At 36.3% G+C, this 22,876-nt stretch overlaps 1 protein-coding gene across 1 annotated transcript in view; it reads left to right on the forward strand.

Moving 5' to 3' along the window:
- LOC145515526 (uncharacterized) overlaps positions 1-22,640 on the forward strand; it is a 180,459-nt gene extending 157,819 nt beyond the window's left edge. The window contains exon 5 of the mRNA XM_081516153.1: positions 22,588-22,640. Within this exon, the coding sequence (XP_081372279.1) occupies positions 22,588-22,640 (53 nt within the window). The remainder of the gene's footprint in view (positions 1-22,587) is intronic.
- The last annotated feature ends 236 nt before the right edge of the window (positions 22,641-22,876 follow it).

A 22,876-nucleotide genomic window follows, 5' to 3' on the forward strand; every position in this document is an offset into this window, starting at 1 on the left:
CCCAAAGAAAAAAGAATACAAGAAAGGAAAGTGGTTGTCTGAGGAGGCTTTACAAATAGCTGAGGAAATAAGAGATATGAAAGTCAAGGGAAAAAGGGAAAGATATATGCAACTGAATGCAGCGTTCCAGAGAAGAACAAGGAGAGATAAGAAAGCTTTTTTAAATGAACAATACAAAGAAATAGAGGAAAAAAATAGAATGGGAAAGACTGGAGATCTTTTCAAAAAAATTGGAGTTATCAAGAGACATATCATATGTCAGGCAAGGGACATATCAACTTATCATGCAAGGATAGGCACAATAAAGGACAGAAACAGTAAGGACCTAACAGAAGCAGAAGAGATTAAGAAGAGGTGGCAAGAATACACAGAACTATAAAAAAAAAAAACAACTTAATGACCTGGATGGTGTGGTCACTCACCTAGACCCAGACATCCTAGAATGTGAAGTCAAGTGGACCTTAGGAAGCATTAATAGGAACAAAGCCAGGATAAGTGTTGGAATCCAGCTAAGCTATTTAAAATCATAAACATATTGCTGTTAAAGTGCTGCACAAATATGCCATCAAATTTGGAGAACTCAGCTGTGGCCAAAGACTTGCAATGCCAAAGAATGGTCAAGCTACCATGCAATTGTACTCATTTCACAGGCTAGCAAGGTATGCTCAAAATTCTTCAAGCTAAGCTTCAGCAGTACATAGACAGAGAACTTCCAGATGTACAAGCTGGGTTTTGAGAGGTAGAAGAACCAGATATCAAACTGCCAACATCCACTGGGTCATGGAGAAAGCAAGGGAGTTCCAGGAAAACATCTATTTATGCTTCATTGACCGTGTAAAGCCTTTGACTTTGAGGATCACAACAAACTGTGGAAAATTCTTAAAGAGACGGGAATATCAGCCCATTTTACCTGTCTCCTGAGAAACCTGTATGCAGGTCAAGAAGCAACAGTTAGAACCGAACATGGAAAAAATGACTGGTTCAAAATTGGGAAAGGAGTATGTCAAGGGTGTATATTGTCACCCTGCTTATTTAACTTTTATGCAGAGTTCTGTTCAGTTCAGTTGAGTTCAGTCACTAAGTCGTGTCCGACTCTTTGCGACCCCATAAATCGCAGCACGCCAGGTCTCCCTGTCCATCACCAACTCCTGAAGTTTACCCAAACTCATGTCCATCGAGTCAGTGATGCCATCCAGCCATCTCATCCTCTGTCATCCCCTTCTCCTCCTGCCCCCAAACCTTCCCAGCATTAGGGTCTTTTCCAATGAGTCAACTCTTCGCATGAGGTGGCTAAAGTATTTATGCAGAGTACATCATGTGAAATGCTGGGCTTGATGAATCCCAATCTAGAATCAAGATTACTGGGAGAAATATCAACAACCTTAGATATGCAGATAATACCACTCTAATGGCAGAAAGTGAAAAGGAACTAAAGAGCCTTTTTTATAATTAAATTCATTTATTTTTAATTGAAGGATAATTGCTCTACAAAACTGTGTTGATTTCTGTCAGACATCAACATGAATCAGCCATCGATAAGGGTGAATGAGGAGAGTGAAAAAGCTGGCTTGAACATTGAGAAAAACTAAGATCATGGCATCTGGTGCCATCCCTTCATGGCAAATAGAAGGGGTAAAAGTGGAAACAGTGACAGACTTTATTTTCATGGACTCCGAAATCACTGCATATGCTGACGGCAGTCGTGAAATGCAAAGATGCTTGCTCCTTGGAAGGAAAGCTATGACAAACCTAGACAGAGTACTAAAAAACAGAGACATCACTTTGCCAACAAAGGTGTATATAGTCAACACTATAGTTTTTCCAGTAGGTATATACAAATGTGAAATTTGGTGCATAAAGAAGGCTGAGCACCAAAGCATTAATGCTTTCCAACTGTGGTGAAGAAGAAGACTCTTGAGAGTACCTTGGACTGCAATGAGATCAAACTGGTAAATTTAAAAGGAAATTAACCCTGAATAATCACTGGAAGGACTGATGGTGAAGCTGAAGTCCCAATACTTTGGCCACCCGAGATGAAGAGCTGACTCATTGAAAAATGCCCTGATGCTGGGAAAGACTGAAGCTGAAAGGAGAAGTTAGCAGTAAGAAACTATTGTTCTGTAAGAAACTACTGTGCGGTAAGAAACTTTGAGGACACAGGACTAAATGTATTTATCAAAACCAATAGGTCAGCATGCCACAAAATTAGAACTGTATTAAATTTTTAAGAAAATAAATCAGGATATTGGAGGAGCCCAGGACTCTGACAAATCTAATTGCAAATGAGTGGCATAATCTCAATGAAAAAGACGGGAAAAGGAACTGAAATAAGTAACTTTGGAAAACTGTATTTTGGCTGGATACTGTGAGGGTACAGAAAAAAAAAAAAGGTCTGTACATATTAAAGACTATACTCTAGATGATAAATTTATTTTCATAGACGTTCAGTTCAGTTCAGTTCAGTTGCTCAGTCATGTCCGACTCTTTGCAACTCCGTGAACCGCAGCACGCCAGGCCTCCCTGTCCATCACCAACTCCCGGAGTCTACCCAAACCCATGTCCATTGAATCGGTGATGCCATCCAACCATCTCATCCTCTGTCGTCCCCTTCTCCTGCCCTCAATCTTTCCCAGCATCAGGGTCTTTTCCAATGAGTCAGCTCTTCACATCAGGTGGCCAAAGTATTGGCGTTTCAGCTTCAACATCAGTCCTTCCAATGAACACCCAGGACTGATCTCCTTTGGGATGGACTGATTGGATCTCCTTGCAGTCCAAGGGACTCTCAAGAGTCTTCTCCAACACCACAGTTCAAAAGCATCAATTTTTCAGCCCTCAGCTTTCTTTATAGTCCAACTCTCACATCCATACATGACCACTGGAAAAACCATAGCCTTGACTAGATGGACCTTTGTTCACAGACGTATGAGTTATCAATTCTGAAGCAATTTTACATGTTCACCAGGTTTGACGTAAATTGTAAATAATGGGGTCCAGGTAGAATTACAAATGAAAAAAGGGGAAAGTAGGATAAAATGTGCTGAATTAGACTTGGAGATTTAAATGTGAAGACATACTTATTTTAATATAGATGCTGATAGATAAAATACCTAAATAAATACAGATATGTATGTGTATTTGGAAACTATACATACACAGCTCTATTGAAATGGCCTAGCATCAGAGAAACTTCAATAGAGAAAACCTGTTTATTGTGAATCCAATCTTAATTTTGGAATATCAGTCTCTAATAAAAGAAAATAGAGGTCATTGGAGAAATGGCCATATACAGTGTAAACCTAAATCATCTTGCTAGGTTAGTAAGTGAGAAAACAGAAAAAAAAAATTAAAGATTAGCCATATCAACAGGCACAGAACTCAATCGGCAAGAGCTTCCAGTAACCAAATCTGGAACAATTTGAGAAAGAAAACAAATGACTATTGTAATGACTTGCTATCTGCTGCTACTGCTGCTACTGCTAAGTCGCTTCAGTCGTGTCCGACTCTGTGCGACCCCATAGACGGCAGCCCACCGGGCTCCGCAGTCCCTGAGATTCTCCAGGCAAGAATACTGGAGTGGGTTGCCATTTCCTTCTCCAGTGCATGAAAGGGAAAAGTGAAAGTGAAGTCACTCAGTCGTGTCCAACTGTTAGCGACCCCATGGACTGTAGCCTACCAGGCTCCTCCATCCATGGGATTCTCCAGGCAAGAGTACTGGATTGGGGTGCCATTGCCTGTAATCTGAGAGTAACATAAATATCCACAGGTCCAAACCTATTTAAGTGAATGATAGAAGAAATAAATAGGAGAGGAGGGACAAATATCCTTTTCAGAAAAATTCAAACTAATACTTGTAAAAGAAATGAGAGAAAAGGAAAATCACAGATGAATGCTAAAATTAGAGGATAAAAAAGTAGAGACTGAGTATTTAAATATCCACAAAGCATCTCCCACAAAATAATTGCTGTGGTGGTTTGAACATATGTCTGCAAATTTTTTGATAGTCTTCCTTCCAGGAAACGGAGCTTAAGTTGCTTCCTTTTGCATATGAACTAAGCTTAGTGATTTACTTCTGACAACTATAGAAAGGGAAAAAATAGCAAGTTTTTAGGGAAGAAACCTGAGTGATACCACCATCACCAAGTGATCAAGGTTAAATAATCAGTAATGAATGATGTCAACATCATATACCTGCCTGATACGATGTAGTGAAAGGGGTATATCACCCCTGCTGTACTGTATTCTCACCTATATCTATACTCTCAATCTAACCATGAGAAACATCAGATAAATGCACAAGAAGGATAGTCTAAAAATACCTGATAATCTGATAAGTGTTCTTCAAAAGTGTCAAGGTCATGACAAGTAAAGAATGTCTGAGAAAGTATCAAAAATGCAGGAGACTATGGCGACACAGAGACTAAATACAGTGTGATATCCTGGACTGGATTCTGGAACAGGAAGTTAACATCAGAAGAAAATGGATGGACTCCGAACAAAGTGTACATTTTATTTAGTATTTTTGTATCAATGCTTATTTCTTAGTTTTGACAAATATGCTATGGCTATGTTATTGCCAGGGAAGCCTGGATGAAGGGCACAGAGCCACATTCTGTATTGTCTTTTTAACTCCTGTGCAAATCTGAAATTAATTCAAAATGAAAAGTTTAAATGTTATCTGTGGAATTATCTTCTGCACGTTCAAAATTGCTAGTCTGCCTTTAGAGAACGGCTAGGGACGTGTTTCTCCCAGATCTGGTTCTGGGCCTTTGATTTTATTGCCCCACCAGTTCCACACAATATATTCAGCTGTTTCTGTACCCTACCCCCCAAGTTCTATAACTCCTCTCAAAATTATAACTTCTCAAAAAAAAAAAAAAAATTATAACTTCTCTGTGTTAGAAATAATTTTAATTGAAATTAATTATTTCATTTTCACTGTTTTTTTTTTTTTAATATTTGGAAATCAGAGATAAAAGTCATTCTCAGTTATGTGATTCCTGGATTTAGTTTGGAAATGTGCATGTGTGTGTAGTTAGGGACTGTTTGTCTGAGAGGAAGTCTGACACATTTTCAGACTTCATGGGGTCTGATGAGAAAGTAGTGCAGGTGTGTATTTGAGTGTGTGGAAGTTGTGGTTGGGAAATGAGCTGGCACCAAATCTTAGAGAAGCTAGAAACCAAACTCTGAAAAAAATTTTGTTTCACAATATACAAAACATAAGAAGCCATTCAAGGATTTTAAGTAATAGAATAATGATTAGAAGCATATGTTAGATAAACTCTTCTGGAAAAGTGAAGAATAATTTGCAGAAGGGTAATTCTGGAGAGCTAACATGTATGGCTTGTACCAAATAATTAGATAAAAAGTTGAAATTTTAATTTATATAACTAAAGGTCCTTTACCATGGCAAGGTACACCTAAAGATGATTGCTAAAAACAATTAATTTTTCATGTATAAATATGACATTTCATATGTCAATAGGGCATAAACAAAAGTGAAAGGTAAGCACTCACTGGAAATAGAATGGCCAGACATGTGGTCCAGGATTATAGTTCTACTTTTCTTCATCCTCATGAAAATATATGATTATATCAAAAGAAAAATTAGTACAGATCATGAACTGGACTTTATGGGCTGAACTGTGTCCTTCCAAAATTCATATGCTGAAGTTATGCCCAGTACTTCAGAATGTGACCTTATTTGAAAATAGGGTCTTCATAGGTGACAAAATTAAGACAAAATAGGTGGAGTGGGCTCCAATCCAATGTAGCTAGTGTCCTTATTAAAAAGAAAATTTGGACACAGAGACCCATGTACAGAGGGCAGACAATATGAAGACACAAAATGAACACCTGTGCAGATTAGAGCTATGTTGCTGCAAACCAAAGACCTACCAGAAGCTAGGAGAGAGACTTGGAATCAATCCTTCCTTCACACCTTCAATGGGAGCATGACCCTGCTGATACACTGATGTCAGAGTTTTAGCCTCCAGAAGTGTGAGTCAATAAATTTCTGTTGTGTAAACCATCTAGTTTGTAGTATTTTGCTATGTCAGTCCTAGTAAACTAATACACTGAGTTTACAAACCAAAACAATACAAATCACCAGTAAAATATGACATGTTCTACCATATGTGCCATTAAAGAACTTCAAATCTAGAAAATAAAACATAATTCTAATGATCAAAAATTTAAAAAATAATGATAAGACTATGTTAACATTAGCATTCTTTTATACTGCCAATGAAAGTGCAAATAGGCTTAATACATATTAAGATTCACTTAATGTATTATAGCACTTAGCACAGTGATTGATATATTGTAAGAACACAAGTGATAGTTATAATAAATGGTGTAATTATACCTCCATATTAAAATTATACATGCTACATAATGATAGTAATAATAATAAAGTATCTCTGGATAGGAACTTGGCAAAATGTATCCATGGTCTTCATAGTATACTCTTTGAACTGTCAGTTCTACTTGTTGAAATGTATTCCTTTTCCGTATTTAATATTACCTTTTCATGGTTAAGGGAAAAGAAAAAAATGAGATGATGGAAAAAAACAATAAAAGTTCATGGTGATAAAGAAGTACTGGGGAATGTTTAGGATGAAAAACATAGGGAGTAAATTTTAGTTGTGTTGTAAACAAAGTCCTCTTTTTGAGATGGCATTTGAGCAGAAATCTGAATGAGAAGCAGAAGTCAGCCTCGTGAAGATCTCTGAGAAGAGAGAGACATCTAGTCTGGAGCATAGGTCAGAGCTAGGAGCTCTGATCCAGCAGCATACAAATCAGCAAGAGGGGCTAAGCTAGACACTGAGCAGAGTGATTAACTTAACCCAAAGAAGTCTGCACAGGCATCATAGAGGATGTGATTTCTGAGTGGGAGTTACTCAACTGAGGGTGAAAGATGCTATTCCAAACACAGTAAACCATACACAAAAATGTGAACTATTCTGCAAATGTGTAAAACTAGTATGTCTTGGAAAGAAAAGAAATCTGATTAAAATCAGATTGTATAGAAGTAATAAACAGAAATTGGGGTTGCCAATTATCTATGAGACCAGCTCATGAAGGATTTCATATGTACTGATAATAAAATATTACAAAAAGAAGTGGTAATATTATATGCACATTATTTTCTAGTCACAATGTTCTTAAATATCATCTTATAATTAAATTCAAAACATAGCTTTTAAACATAGTAGTGTTATGCATTGCTCTAGGAAAGTCTCTGATAAAGTTCCCTCTTCCATCCAAAAAATTATATATCATATTTTGAATAAAAGAAAACACAGATCATTGGTGTGAGATATTCTTTTAGGAATTTTTTTTTTTTTTGCACAAAGTCCTAAATTCTTGCTTTGCCTAGAATGACTATACTTAGTGATAAAATATGTTACTGTCCCATTTTATAAATTAAAATGCTATTCCAATCATCCTAATTAAATTTTTTTCTCTTTTTATTACTAGCTCTTAAAATAGTCATGACTGATATAATCTAATAGACTAATATAATCTAAAAGACATGAAGTCTTTTGTGATATTTTATGTGTGCTGATGTCATTTTTTGCTTAAAATTGCAACTTAATATAATAGTGATAATAGTATTAAGCAAACATTTATACAGCATTTAGTAAGTGGCAGTCACTATTAAATGAACTTATGATGTTTTTATTAATAACTTTAAGCTGCTCAAAAACCCTATGATGGAGCAGACATTATTATCATAATTTCACAGGTGAAGAAACAAAAGCAGAGAGAGGAAACTCATCTAAAATATATAGAAGATAGGGGGAAAGCCAGAATAAAATTCCCAGCATTTCACATTTATTGCCAAAAAGAAAGATTACTGCTTTATCTAATTGCATAACATTTCAAATGAAAACCTGTAGAAAATGCAATTATTTGTTACTGCATTTTCTATAACATTTGGCCTGACTGAGGTCTCATTTTCATTCGGATTGAATGCCTAAAATATTATTGACTCTAAACAAAGAGAAAATTTCAACTAGTTTATTGTATTCTTCCTTCCAGTAAATTGGGATATTAATTATTTGTATTATAACAGAAGACAAAAGATAGGTTCATAGATTTTAAAATTAATCAAAAATACTTATGTATAATTTAAAACCAGCATATGAGGGAACTGCAACCATCACCAATACTGCCAACTGGATGACAACAAAGTCCAGAGCTTAACTTCTCTGGGCTTTGGGAAGAGATTCCTTTGGGTAACTAGGACCATTCTTCCCTTTCCTATTTTCTACATTTTTACTGGCATTTTTCTTTTGAGTATGCTTTACTATCAACAAATCAATCACCAACAATAAGGTATTTAATTAGAACTTTAGAAACTTTAACAGATTCAAAGAAGTAAAAATATAATTAAGGGAAAAAAGGATGTGGCTTACTATAAATATACATTCATTCAATTCTCATAAACAAGGCAGTGTATGACAAATGCTGTAAGAATACAGGTGTTCTAATTCTGTATGTGTAATAAAGATTGAAATGTCACTCCTACCATGTGGACAAGAAACTCTTCAATAAAATGAGAGAATGGGAAACAAAGAGCAAGATCACGATCAAGAACAAGAAAGAGAGAATTGCACTTCTACCTTCACTGTGCTTAGCTCAGATATCATGATTGCTTCGCAGTCTTCAACAAATGAAAATCATCCCAAGAGCTGAAGAATTCTTGGATATGGAAAAGCTCCACTGTATTTTTCCCCATCTTGTTGAAGAGCATCCTCTTTGATCTCTTTGACCTAGATGTAGAGCTCAACCTCTTCCTCACCTGGCAGATAAAAGGCACAAATAGATATTATAAGAATGTTGATTTATTAGATTTTATAGACTATTAAGTTAATGGGACAGGGCGTGTGTTAGAGAACAAATATTCCACTACTAGGAAGACCTCACTATCCTTTAGTCTCACCCAGCCCCCAGCATCACACCATTCCCTGGCTTCCTCTCTGCTTTTCTCCCTTCTAGTCTCTCCTCAACACTCCAGTTGTCTGATTAGCAACCCACCTCACAAAGAACTCTTCTTATGCTCTTAAAAATATATGTTCTCTTTATTTGCTCCTAGAAAAACATTTCTACCATCATTTTTGTATATCCTAATCGCAAACAGAAGAGACTTCTATTTGACATGAACCCACATTTTTTTTTCTCTATTATTTTAGAATTTCACCATTTGGAAGCATGAGGGAAATAAGTTCTAGATGGGCATAGTAGAATTAGCAAAGATGCAAAGTTGCAGTGATCCATTTGAGCAGAAATAAAGTTACAATGCCAGTCAAATGTTGTGAGACACTAATGAAAGTTGATAAATGCTAGCTCAATTATAAAACAAGCTTTATATCTTAGATAGCAAGGATATATTAGGACTTTTGAGCAAAATCTATAAACAGATGGAGAAATGGAAAATAATCTAGGTCCATGGAATCCAGTTATAAGATCATTATATTTGCTCTAAGTGCTAATACCAGAAGAGACACTGGTGACATTGGGAATGAAGAAATTAGAGAAAAATCATGAAGGATCTTTGAAGATATTCTGCTATGTTGAAGCCAGTAAAACATTAGATACTCTTCAAAGGAAGAAATTTAAGCAAAAATCTCTAACATGGAGGCAGTGATCCTACATAAGAACACACCATCCATCACATACAAACTTCTTTATAGAGCAAATAAGGAGTAGTGTAGCTACCTCTAAACATCATTTGAAAGGCTCAAGCAGTGTTACTCTGCAATCATGAGCATATCAGTATAATGGAAATCCAACTTGACCTTCATAGTATGACAGTTTAGTCTCATGAAGTGAAGGGATTACATTCTTAAACACTAGCTTATAACTTGTAATACTGAGTGATTCATAATTTGCTAGCATTAGAATACAAATTTCAGAGTCAAAGTCATCTGAAATCATTCATTCATTGATTCAACCATTTTACTGAGCAGTTACTCTGCAGCTAGTATGCCAGATTGATAATCCACGCTCAAGAGATCATATTCTAATGGAGAAGGTACTTAAGTAGAAAATAGCAAATGTCTATGTACATCGTAGCAAACCCTCTTCCAAAAACACAAGAGAAGACTCAACACATGGACATCAACAGATGGTCAATACCGAAATCAAATTGATTATATTCCTTGCAGCCAAAGATGGAGAAGCTACATACAGTCAGCAAAAACAAAACCAGGAGTTGACTGTGGCTCAGGCCAAGAACTCCTTATTGCTAAATTCAAACTTAGATTGAAGAAAGTAGGGAAGACCACTAGACTATTCAGGTATGACCTAAATCAAATCCCTTTCTATTATACAGTGGAAGTGACAAACAGATTCAAGGGATTACATCTGATAGACAGAGTGCCTGTCTATGAACTATGGACGGAGATTCGTGACATTGTACAGGAGACAGGGATCAAGACCATCGCCAAGAAAAAGAAATGCAAAAAGGCAAAATGGTTGTCTGAGGAGGCCTTACAAATAGCTGAGAAAAGAAGAGAAGTGAAAAGAAAAGGAGAAAAGGTTAGATATACCCATTTGAATGCAGAGTTCCAAAGAATACCAAGGAGAGAGAAGAAAGCCTTTCTCAGTGATCAATGCAAAGAAATAGAGGAAAACAATAGAATGAGAAAGACTAGAGATCTCTTCAAGAAAATTAGAGATACCAAGGGAACATTTCATGCAAAGATGGGCACAATAAAGGACAGAAATGGTATGAACCTAACAAAGGCAGAAGATATTAAGAAGAGGTGGCAAGAATACACAGAAGAACTATACCAAAAGATCTTAATGACCCAGATAACCACAATGATATGATCACTCACCTAGAGCCAGACATCCTGGAGTGTGAAGTCAGTGGGCCTTAGGAAGCATCACTATGAACAAAGCTAGTGGAGGCGATAGAATACCAGCTGAGCTATTTCAAATAATAAAAGATGATGCTGTGAAAGTGCTGCACTCGATATGCCAGCAAATTTGGAAAACTCAGCACTGGCCACAGGACTGGAAAAGGTCAATTTTCATTCCAGTCTTAAAGAGAGGAAATGGCAGTCTCAAATGCCAAAGAATGCTCAAACTACCACACCATTGCACTCATCTCACACACTGGCAAAATAATGCTTAAATTTCTCCAAGCCAGGCTTCAACAGTACATGAACCATGAACTTCCAGATTTTCAAGCTGGACTTAGAAAAGACAGAGGAACCAGAGATCAAATTGCCAACATCTGTTGGATCATCAAAAAAGCAAGAGAGTTCCCGAAAAACACCTACTTCTGCTTCTTTGACTACGCTAAAGCCTTTGACTGTGTGAATCACAACAAACTGAAAAATTCTTCGAGATTGAATGCCAGACCACCCGACCTGCCTCCTGAGAAATCTGTATGCAGGTCAAGAAGAAACTCTTAGAACTGGACATGGAAAAACAGACTGGTTCTAAATCGGGAAAGGAGTACCTCAAGGCTGTATATTGTCACCCTGCTTATGTAACTTATATGTAGAGTACATCATGTGAAATGCTGGGCTGGATGGAGCACAAGCTGGAATCAAGATTGCTGGGAGAAGTATCTATAACCTCATATACGGAGATGACACCACCCTTATGGCAGAAAGCAAAGAAGAACTAAAGAGCCTCTTGATGAAAGTGAAAGAGGAGAGTGAAAAGGTTGGCTTAAACTCAACATTCAGAAAACTAAGATCATGGCATATGGTCCCATCATTTTATGGCAAATAGATGTGGACACAATGGAATCCGGAGAGAGTTTATTTTTGGGGGTTCCAAAATCACTGCAGATGATGACTGAAGCCATTAATTTAATAGATGCTTGCTCCTTGAAAGAAAAGCTATGACCAACTTACACAGCATATTAAAAAGCAGAACCTTTACATTGCTAAAAAAAGTCTGTCTAGTCAAAGCTTTGGTTTTTCCAATAGTCGTGTATGGGTGTGAGAGTTGGACTATAAAGAAAGCTGAGCACTGAAGAATTGATGTTTTTGAACTGTGGTGTTGGAGATGACTCTTGAGAGTCCCTTGGACTACAAGGAGATCCAACCTGTCAATCTTAAAGGAAATCAGTCCTGAGTATTCATTGAAAGGACTAATGCTGAAGCTGAGACTTCAGTACTTTGGCCATCTGATGTGAAGAACTGACTCATTGGAAAAGACCCTGATACTGGGAAAGATTGAAGGCAGGAGGAGAAGAGGATGACAGAGGACGAGATGGTTGGATGGCATCACTGACTCAATGGACATGAGTTTGAGTAAGGTCCAGAAGTTGGTGATTGATTGGGAATCCTGGTGTGCTGTAGTCCATGGGGTTGCAAAGAGTTGGACAAAACTGCAACTGAACTGACTGATGTACATCGTGTTAAAATAAATGAACTGGTTGTAAGAAAATAGCAGTGAGGCTCATCCTAATATGAGTGATAAAACATTGCATTTGGCTGTTCCAAGAGTTTAATTGTTGTATACTTTACTACTCTCTGAAAATTTGATTTAAGAAAGCATCTCTATTGTTTACATCACTGCATTCAAATATTAATACTAATTCTCTCCCTATATGTGTGTAGAATGGGTAGAAGGAAGAAGGGAGATGATTTTCATTTTTTTCAACAAGAATCAAAGACATAAGCCGAAAGTAAGCAAAATTTCTTGTACTTGTGTAAGAACTGTGTTGATGGGCAGAGGTAAGAAATCTTTTTTACACTTTATGAAATTATCCATTTTAAAAGATATGAGACTTACTGCAACCCAGTTCTACAAGTTCTGTGTTTAGATCACCTGTGCACACACTGAAGGATACCAAACTTAGTTAAGAGCATCAAAATCTTCCCTCTTTTCCTTATTGAATTTTCTCATGCTGAATTCATATTTATTCATTCAGAAATTTCTTTCAAGCCAATATGCTGGAGAAATAAAACATTGTTCCCAACTTTGGAGAACTCACCAGCTAGTGAATTTTCCTCCTTTTTTTTTAGAAAACTTTTTGGTCCCCATATATTATCTAAATTCTATGCTTGCCCCCTTCAACTCTTGCACTCTTACACCCTCTTCCTTCTCTTCTTTTACTCACAAAAAGCATCAAAGATGCTTTTGTTTACATACAGTCAGTAAACAGTGTGCTTAGAGGTTCCACAACCAGCCCTGACAGAAACATCAGTGTTAAGTACAAAGGTCTGGACTGGGAAGTGGGATTTGTAAGGAACATTAAATATGCCTTTTTTTTTTTTAATCATAGGTTAAGTAAAAGTGAAGGAAGCCCTGGAAATTAAGTGCTTTTTGATGGTACTTTCTTCAGAAGATGGAGGGAGGAAAAAGAACTAATAATGTAGCATCTTATGCAAGATGCACTTAAGATCAGATCTCTTTATTATTACTCAGCAAGTCTTTCCAATCTTGAAGACATTATCTAGAAGAGGTATGGTTCATGGATATTGCAATTTAGGCAATCTCCAACAAAAGGTCTAAGGAAAAGGGAAATATGTAACAAGAAGATATAAAAGAAGAATCAATAAGGAAGTATTTTTATGGATACAGATAGAAATATCTATGATAACAGTTGAAGAAAAAAATCTTTATATCAAGGATATAAGTGAAACATTATTATGACCTAGTTTGTGAACAACCAGATTATTTTATGGCAAAGTAGTTTGTCTGATTATATACAACACAGTAATGGTATTTATAGTCTAAGGTGAGAAGAGATTCCCCTAGCTTCCCTAATAGCTCAGTTGGTAAAGAATCTGCCTGCAATGCGGAGACATGGGTTCGATCCCTGGGTTGGGAAGATCCCCTGGAGAAGGGAAAGGCTACTCACTCCAGTATTCTGGCCTGGAGAATTCCATGGACTGTGTAGTCCATGGGGTTGCAAAGAGTCGGACACAGCTGAGAAACTTTCACTTTGAGAAGAGATTCAATGGAGATTTGCAGACAAAACCCAAGGCGGAGGGATCAAATGATTTAGGAACTAGTAATGAATTGTATTTTTCCATTCAAGATTTCTGAATAGATTTGTATCTTGATAAAAATGTGTGCTTTCTTTGAAGTCACATCTCACCATAATGGGATTGCATATGTAAAAGGTACCAACAAACTCTACTGCCCTGACAGACAGCTAGAACAAAATTTGTTAGTCATTTCTGTTCTCGGTTTTTTCCCTCAAAGTGGCTACTCTAATTGAAGTTTCTCTTCTCCTACTTCTGTCCCCAAAGCAATGCTCAGCCCAGCCTTCTGGCACTAAGTCCATACTATAAAAATATTTCCTCCTTTTGCATGAAATCTAGATGTCAGCCTGAGACTCAATTTAATTTTACCATCTTTAAACTTGTGCCTCATACCTAACATCTACTGTGTCTTTTGACTTATTTTGGACTCTTATTCTCACGGTAGACCTTGTGTTGGCCAAATGGAAACAGAAGCTTTCACAACATGAAACTGTTAAATATGTATTTATGTTGTTGGGTTGTCTGTTATCATAGTCCTTGTCCTGTAGTTTACTGTGGCTGCAACACATTGTATTAATCTAATCATTAAAATTTGTTGGTTTAAAAAGGTTTAGTGCAGCGTGATTGAGCAATACTTCTTTTCCTTGACATATTGAAAACTATAGAAACGTAGGCACTTTTTTTCCAAAATAAACATTCTTAATTATAGTTATAGTTGTTCATTTACATATTTAATTTAAGCATTTGGTATTTCTTGGTAGCAATGAAAATTAAATCCCAGTTTCCTTACTGGTTGCATGATTTGCCAATGGTGAACCAAAAATACCAAGGAATATGTGAGAGAATCCATGACAGTATCTCTGCAGCTGTGGCTCTTTGTGGAAAGCATGAGAATGCTAAGCACAGATTTTAGCCTCATTTCAACTACCAAATCACAAGCTATACTGACAGTTGAGTCTTTAACTTCTTCCTGTCAAAGTAAAGAAAAAAAATCAGGAAATACGGTTATTTTTTGAATGCTCTGTTTAAGTCTTGAATACGGGACATGTATTTTATCTCACTGCATTAGAATAAACGAAACATTTTACTTCCATTTCAAGACCCTGTTTTGTTACTACAACCTATCACTCGTTTGTTGTTGTTGTTATATTTGTTTGGGGCATCTGTTTCCTACAACTCAGTGAAGTCTAATCCCACCCTGTTCTGTGCCATGTGCAACTCCTGGGCAAGCAGAGTCTCACTTCAGAAATGCCAGGCATAATGAAAAAGGGAAAACCACCCACGGCAACTGCTCCTATAGTGCTCTCTGCAAGGCATGCTCTCAGGCAACTGTGCACTGAAACATCTTTGGTGCTGCTGTTGGAGAACACAGCATAGAATGATTTCAACAAAGAAGTACCTCTTGTAAGTATAGAGTGCTTCTGAAATGTGTCGTTTGCTTTGAAATACCTCTGTTAGGTAGAAAGGGCAAGCTTTTTTATCTCCATTTCTTTAGATAAGGAAACAAACACAAAAATTGTTCGTGGATTGCTAATCACAATTTATTTGTGATTTACCAGACTATAAAAATACCTCTGATACATTAACTGTAATGCTCACCAGCTATTTACAATCAGCTTCTCAGAGACTGGGAATGTGAGGAGGTAATTATACATTAGTTGAATGTGTCTTTAATAAGGAAACTCCAATTTCAGATATGTTGAAAGGGGAAACAGAGAATCAATAAAATTCTGTGTGTTAGTTGGTGCCATGGTTAAAAACAGGACTTAAAGAGATTGTCTAGCTTCCTTTACTTGTTGAAAAAGACCAGGAATATAACCAATATTCCAAATAAATAGCAAACATAATTAAAATGAATATTCTTTTATTCTAAAAGTAAAATGATCAATGATAAAACTGTTAAAAAATGTTTCAAGGTAACGTTTTAACTATCTTGTATTTCTTCTTTACTACATATTGGATGGCTAATATAACAGAATGCCTAAGTATAAAGAATAGTGATAATAAGTTTTCATAATATTCATAGCAATACAGAAATAGACTCACAGATATAGAGAACAAATTAGTGAATACCAGTAGAGGGAAAGAATGAGAAAGGGGCACAATAGGTATATAGGTTTAAGAGATTCAAATCACTATGTACAAAATATATAAGAAAAAACAATATATTGTACGGCACAGGGAATTATAGCCATTATCTTGTAATAACTTTTAATCACGTATAAAAATTTGAAAAACTCAGCAGTGGCCACAGGACTGGAAAAGGTCAGTTTTCATTCCAATCCCAAAGAAAAGCAATGCCAAAGAATGCTCAAACTACCACACAACTGCACTCATCTTACACGCTAGTAAAGTAATGCTCAAAATTCTCCAAGCCAGGCTTCAGCAATACGTGAACCATGAACTTCCAGATATTCAAGCTGGTTTTAGAAAAGGCAGAGGAACCAGAGATCAAATTGCCAACATCTGCTGGATCATCAACAAAGCAAGAGAGTTCCAGAAAAACATCTGTTTCTGTTTTATTGACTATGCCAAAGCCTTTGACTGTGTGGATCACAATAAACTTGAAAATTCTGAAGGAGATGGGTATGCCAGACCACCTGACCTGCCTCTTGAGAAACCTGAATGCAGGTCAGGAAGCAACAGTTAGAACTGGACATGGAACAACAGACTGGTTCCAAATAGGAAAAGGAGTACGTCAAGGCTGTATATTGTCACCCTGCTTATTTAACTTATATGCAGAATACATCATGCTTTTGAACTGTGGTGCTGGAGAAGACTCTTAAGAGTCCCTTGGACTGCAAGGAGATCCAACCAGTCCATCCTAAAGGAGATCAGTCCTGGGTGTTCATTGGAAGGACTGATGTTGAAGCTGAAACTCCAATACTTTGGCCACCTGATGCAAAGAGTTGACTCATTTGAGAAGACCCTGATGCTGGGAAAGATTGAAGGCAGGAGGAGAAGGGGACGACAGAGGATGAGATGGTTGGATGTCATCACCGACTCAATGGACATGGGTTTGGGTAGACTCCAGGAGTTGGGGATGGACAGGGAGGCCTGGCATGCTGAGGTTCATTGTGTTGCAAAGAGTCGGACACGACTGAGTGACTGAACTGAACTGAACTGAATCTGTAAAAACACTGAATCATTATGCTGCACAATTGAAACTAATACTGTAAATCGACTATACTTCAGTTACAAAAGAAAGAGGTTTCAAAAGCTCATACATGGTCCTCTAAGGCCATAAATGAGAAACAGTGTCTGAATTTGATGCATTCAATTTTATTTTAAGATGTTGTGTTTGATAATAATGAATGGTATTCAATATACAAAATTGTTCTTTGTTAAAAGGATTTCATGTAAAAGAAATTTTTTTTTCCCCACCCTGGAGTTTTCATTTTCTTTAATGCAAGTAATTCAATTTATTAAGCACCTACTGTGAGCTAGGCATTGCTGCTCAAAGTATATGATTTAATCCTCTGAACAATTTCTTGAATTTGAGCTTAAAAGGTGAAGTATTTTTCCAAGGATGAAAAGTAAAAAGTTAGTAACTGGCAAAACCAGAATTTGATTTCAGAAATATGCCTCCAGAAGCTGACTTCTCTTCACCTTATTCAGTAAAGTTTTATTTAAATTATATATTTTGCAGAATGTAATTTTAAAGGAGACAGAGTTATTACAGAATAAAATTCTTAGAATACGAGTTTAACAGCTCATTTTAATGTGATCTCTGAATTTAAGATATTCAGTAGAAAAACTGGAAACCATGCTGAAAGCTGACTAATGGGTTGGAAATTGGCAAAATTCTCCACCACTCAAAAGAACCTTATGAAGAACTGGAAATCAGGAGTAAGAGCAACAAGAGAAATGAACATATCCAGGGATTCGATTTGAACTACTGGCATTCTGGAAACCCATTAGAGGAAACACATAAACCATGAGGAGAGTACTCACAGTATCTGAAAAAGAGCTGAGCTTTTATGTCATGCCTACCAAGTGTGCAAAGTGTGATTAATCAAAAGAAGATACACACCCAGACCCCCAGCCTGGTGAAATTTCCTCAACTCCAAGGATAAACTGAAAAAGTATATAAATTTTATGAAAGTAAAGGGAGTCAATTTTTTGTCTCTCATCTCACCTGCACCAGTAAAGTCTGTAAGATAGCATGAGACTGAACCATGAACTCCTTCTTTTGTCAAAGAAAAAGGGAAAATTAGAAACAAAAAAAGAAAAGAAGGAAAAAAGAAGCAAGCTAGATGCGTACACACATACCTACCACATAGAGGTATATTTTCTGAGACAATTTTAAGAGCTATACATATTCTAAGAAAATTACTCAAGAAAATCCCACATTTGAGTGAAAATGGTATCAGAATATCTAAAAATAGAAGTCAAGGTAAGTGAAAAATGAACCCAGTAGAATTCATATTTAATACAAATTGATTATAGTTTGTGAATAATACTGTTGATATAAGAAGCATTCCATAAGAAAAAAGAATAACTTGGATTTAAATTCAAAAGTTTGTTTAATGAAACTTAAGAGTTTGTGTGCATTGGAAAAAATTAGGAAATACATTATAAAGATTCTGTCTTAGTGGAAGTAAAGACTTATAAAATGTTTGGTTTTTGTATAAATAAATAAACCTATGCTTAACTGTAATCATTAAAATGATGAAAATAAACACTGAGAAAAAATATCTACATATGTATATTTCACACAAAGCAGCTTGAAAGTACTGACTAGAGGAAAACAAACTATTCAATCATGAAGAAAAGAAAAACAAAGACAATAGGAAGGATATTGAATAATAAAAGTCAACTAGGATAGGAGAAATAAGCTCAAATGGATTTATTATTAGAATAACTGTGAATAAGTTACAATTCTCTATGAAAAAGCAGTACCTTCAATTGAATTGAAATTTACAGCTCTATCCTGATTTCCAGAGAAATGATATCTATTTGAAAGTTAAAAGGTTTAAGAGAAAGACATGGCTAAAGATATACTATGATGTAAATTAAAGTGAAATGTTCTGACGTTATGATAATGAAGGAGCATTAATCTTTATAGAGTGCTTATACTGTTGCAAGAAGTTTATTTTGTGAAAAAAGTGAGAGTCAATTCCTAGACAGGTTGATAAGAAGTCCAGGGTCCCAGAGGAGGAGAAAGGGGTCTCGGCTCTCAAAGAGAATATAGGGGTCTGGAATTCTCAAGGAGGAGGAAAGGACAAACTTTTTTTTCCCTCTATATTCCTTAGTCTTAGTCACATAAAATGTTTTTTTTCTTTAAGCCTTGAATTGATGATAACACAACAAACAATTCAGTTTAAACTCAATTTAAACAATTCAGTTTAAAATGCATTTCCATTGTCTTGGAGCTCAAAATGTAAAAAATAATACCACAATCAAGTAAATTAAAGAAGATTGGATGGAAATATCCAAGTATTTTCATAATTTGGGAGTGGATATGCTCTTATTCCCAGAGTCTCTAAATATAAAGGAATTGAACTACATTGTTATATAAAAATGTTGAATTCTCTAAGAAGACAAAAATAGACTAGAAGAAGATCCTGACAACATCCTTGGCAGGAAATATCAGTATGTTCTTTTCTCTTAAACAAAATGATTCTAAAATGTCCAAGAAAACCATAAGTAAACATCACAGTAGACAGAGGATGTACTCAAAATTTTAGAGAAACAAAAATGTAAACAGATTGTGTTTCTCCAAGGAGCAACCAGCAACCCAGGTTCCCTCCCTGAGTGGGCCTCCTTGGTTGGGGGTATAATGCTCTGTGGCCATCATCTTGAAATTCTTAATGATTTTACTTATCATTTGGGGTTTTTTTTACATTAATTCAGAGAAGATATTTAGAATATGTACCCTGGCTCCTGTGAGGTCCAGCCTCTTTCCACCTTCCTGCCCCCTGGAAGCAGCGGGTCAGGCACTTGCCTTAGGGGGTCTGGACAGGGCCAGGAGGGTGAGCCCACCTTGGCTGCCTGCCTACTGCTGTTTCTGTGAAGTATTTGGCTGTCCTCTTTGCCCATCTGCAGCCAGGTACCACGTGTGCCCAAGGGTGAGGTCTTCAATCCCTTGGAAGTTACCATCAACAGTGGGTTGCAGGGCTGTCCTCTGAGAAGGGGAAATTGCCTTTCCAGATCCCAGCTGGGGCCCTCCATTTTCATTTCATCTCAGATCCCACCAATCATGAGCTGGTCCTACTCACTATTGGTCACAGTTAGGAATAAAACAACAGTGTTATTCTCATCAGACTGACCAATAGATGAAGGCGTAGCATTCAGCAATGATGAAAAAACAAGGAAATGAGTTCTCATTCATGAGTCCTCTCCATTCTGCTGGTGAGACTGTACAACATCATCTACAGTATTTTTGTTTCAAATTTTATGCTGCTTCAGTAATCCTACCTTGGGGAATTTTTCAGATGTTAAGTCAAAATATGATTAAATATTATTGTCAAAATAAATAGTATTATGTCAAAATACATTTCAAAGACATCTATTGCATCATCACTTATGGAAGCAAAAATTGGGCAAAATTGGCATTTATGCCCAAAAAGGAATGATTAAATTGGTTCATTCAAACTATGGAATACTGGGGAACTAACAAAAATAAAACAAAGTACGTGTGGCTACAACAATCAAGTGAAAAATGGTACAAAATGATATGTTTTGTATATAATTTCATATTGTTAAAATTTTTTATTACACTAACCAATAGATACGTATGTATGTGTTGGAAGAGGAAAATAACTTGAACTGTTTTGTACTAAATTGACAGAGGTGATTAAGTCTGTGGAGAAAGGGGTAAAGCTGAGGAAGGAAGACACTAATGATTTTAAATTTCCTATCATTTACTTTGCCATTTAAATGACATGAACCTATTTTATATTTATCTTGGTAAATCATATGAATGAAATTGCACATATATGTGTGTGGGTTTTAACGAATGCGTATTTATGTACACATATATGGATATGATGTACTTTCACACACATACAGAAGAGACACAAATCCCCAAGAAACTGCAAGTCTTCTAATTGTATAGGAATTAAAGGTTACACCCAAATCTATATCTTTTTGAGAGCAGACTAATTACAACAGCAGGCAAATTATAGTCTGTGCTTTGATAAAATCTGTGATCTGATTTTAAATATTCAACAGGGCATTGCATTTAAGAAAACAGAGAAAGAGAGGCAAACACTTTCCTTGTATCCCTTTGCTAGGACTAAAGTGTTGATTTTATAATTCTCTGGAAGAAAATCCAGATTTTGCTGACTTTGTTGATTTTATATATATCTGTTGGTGGTATGCTAACATACTGACCTAAATCCTCAGTCTCACTTGTGCCCCACTTCTTTATTTTGACTCTAAATTGCTAAGCCCAGGAATAGCATCTCCTTCATCATAGTCTATTCTAAGGCTGTCTTTGACTTTCTTACCTTAAAAGAAATCCTTATTTTCCTAGATTAAAGACAGTATCCAGTCTTTAATGTCTTAGGCATTGTCGCCCGATGCTGACCTCCTTTTCCTATCTTTTAACTACTATTTTGAGGGACTATTTCAGAGTCTTCCAGAAAACGGCTAACCCAGTCATTCTATAAGGAGAAGAAAAAGCAATATTCTTTACACTAGAATCAGGCGAAATAAAGTGTCCCTATAAATTCACCTCTATGCCTTCAAAGCTATAATATTTCTTAGACTGATTTAGTGATACCCTTTCCTGAATTACCTTGCTAAGGCTGGAGATAAGTTCTTCAGTTATTCTAGCCATTATTATTAGAGAAAGCACATCTTACACTGCAAAATATGATCCAAATAGCACTTATTGCTCTTATAATTATTATATGTGACTTGGGGGCCTGTAAAATAAATATGCTGCCTTTCTCCCATCCTCCACTGAGCTGTGCATCAGGTTTGTCACATGATGAATTTAAATCCATGCCTAAGTTTTGATTACTATGTAAATTTTGACATCATGTTGAATAAATCACACACAGAAGGAAGAAGGCTGTTTTATTACCCACCAATCCTTACTTTGCACCATATCACACATCACACAATGCCCTGAGCTATAAAATAACATATAATTATGAAAGCATAGAAGCAAGGATGTCCTCAGATGCTGATGTTGTTTACAGAAGAATTTTTGATATGTTTATAGTTGTAAAGATTCAGTAGTGCTTTCCCTCTCCCTGTCATGACATCCACCATAAAAGTTAGCAACACAAAATTCCTTCTACTTTATTGCAGGTACAACACTTAGCAGTGTTTTCAAAGAAACCTAGGCTTTCTATATACGCAGAAATAATATTTATATAAAGACATTACTTCTGTTTAAGTAGTTAGCCTTATTGGGGGTAGGGGGAGGCTATGACTTTCCTGTTGAGAGTGCATTTGTGTGTGTGTATATGTGTGTACATGTGTATGTGCCTGTGTATGTGTGTTGAGCCAAGGCCCTCTAACATGAGATTTTCAAAAGAAATTTTTTTCATGTTGCTTTATGCCATTAAGTGTGTAAATCACTAGTCTACATTCTGTTCTATTAAGCTTGGTGATTCACCACACTTATTCACTTGCCCTCAATCCTTCTCCCTCTTTTCTCCATTAGGTATTAACTGGAACCTGCTTTCTAAATCTGAGCAATTAAAGAAGCATAGTTAATCTTCTTAGAAGCTAAATGTCATTTTACATTTCTTAGGCTCCAAAAGAACTGTGGATGATGACTGCAGCCACAAAATTAAAAGAAGCTTTCTCCTTGGAAGAAAAGCTATGACAAACCTAGACAGTGTATTAAAAAGCAGATACATCACTTTGCCAACAAAGGTCCCTATAGTCAAAATTATGATTTTTTCCGGTAGTCATGTATGGGTGTGAGCGTTGGGCCATAAAGAAGGCTG

This window comes from Giraffa tippelskirchi, chromosome 1 (genome assembly GCF_054371585.1).
Source record: "Giraffa tippelskirchi isolate mGirTip1 chromosome 1, T2T-mGirTip1v1.2.pri, whole genome shotgun sequence".
Classification (NCBI taxonomy): Eukaryota; Metazoa; Chordata; class Mammalia; order Artiodactyla; family Giraffidae; genus Giraffa; species Giraffa tippelskirchi.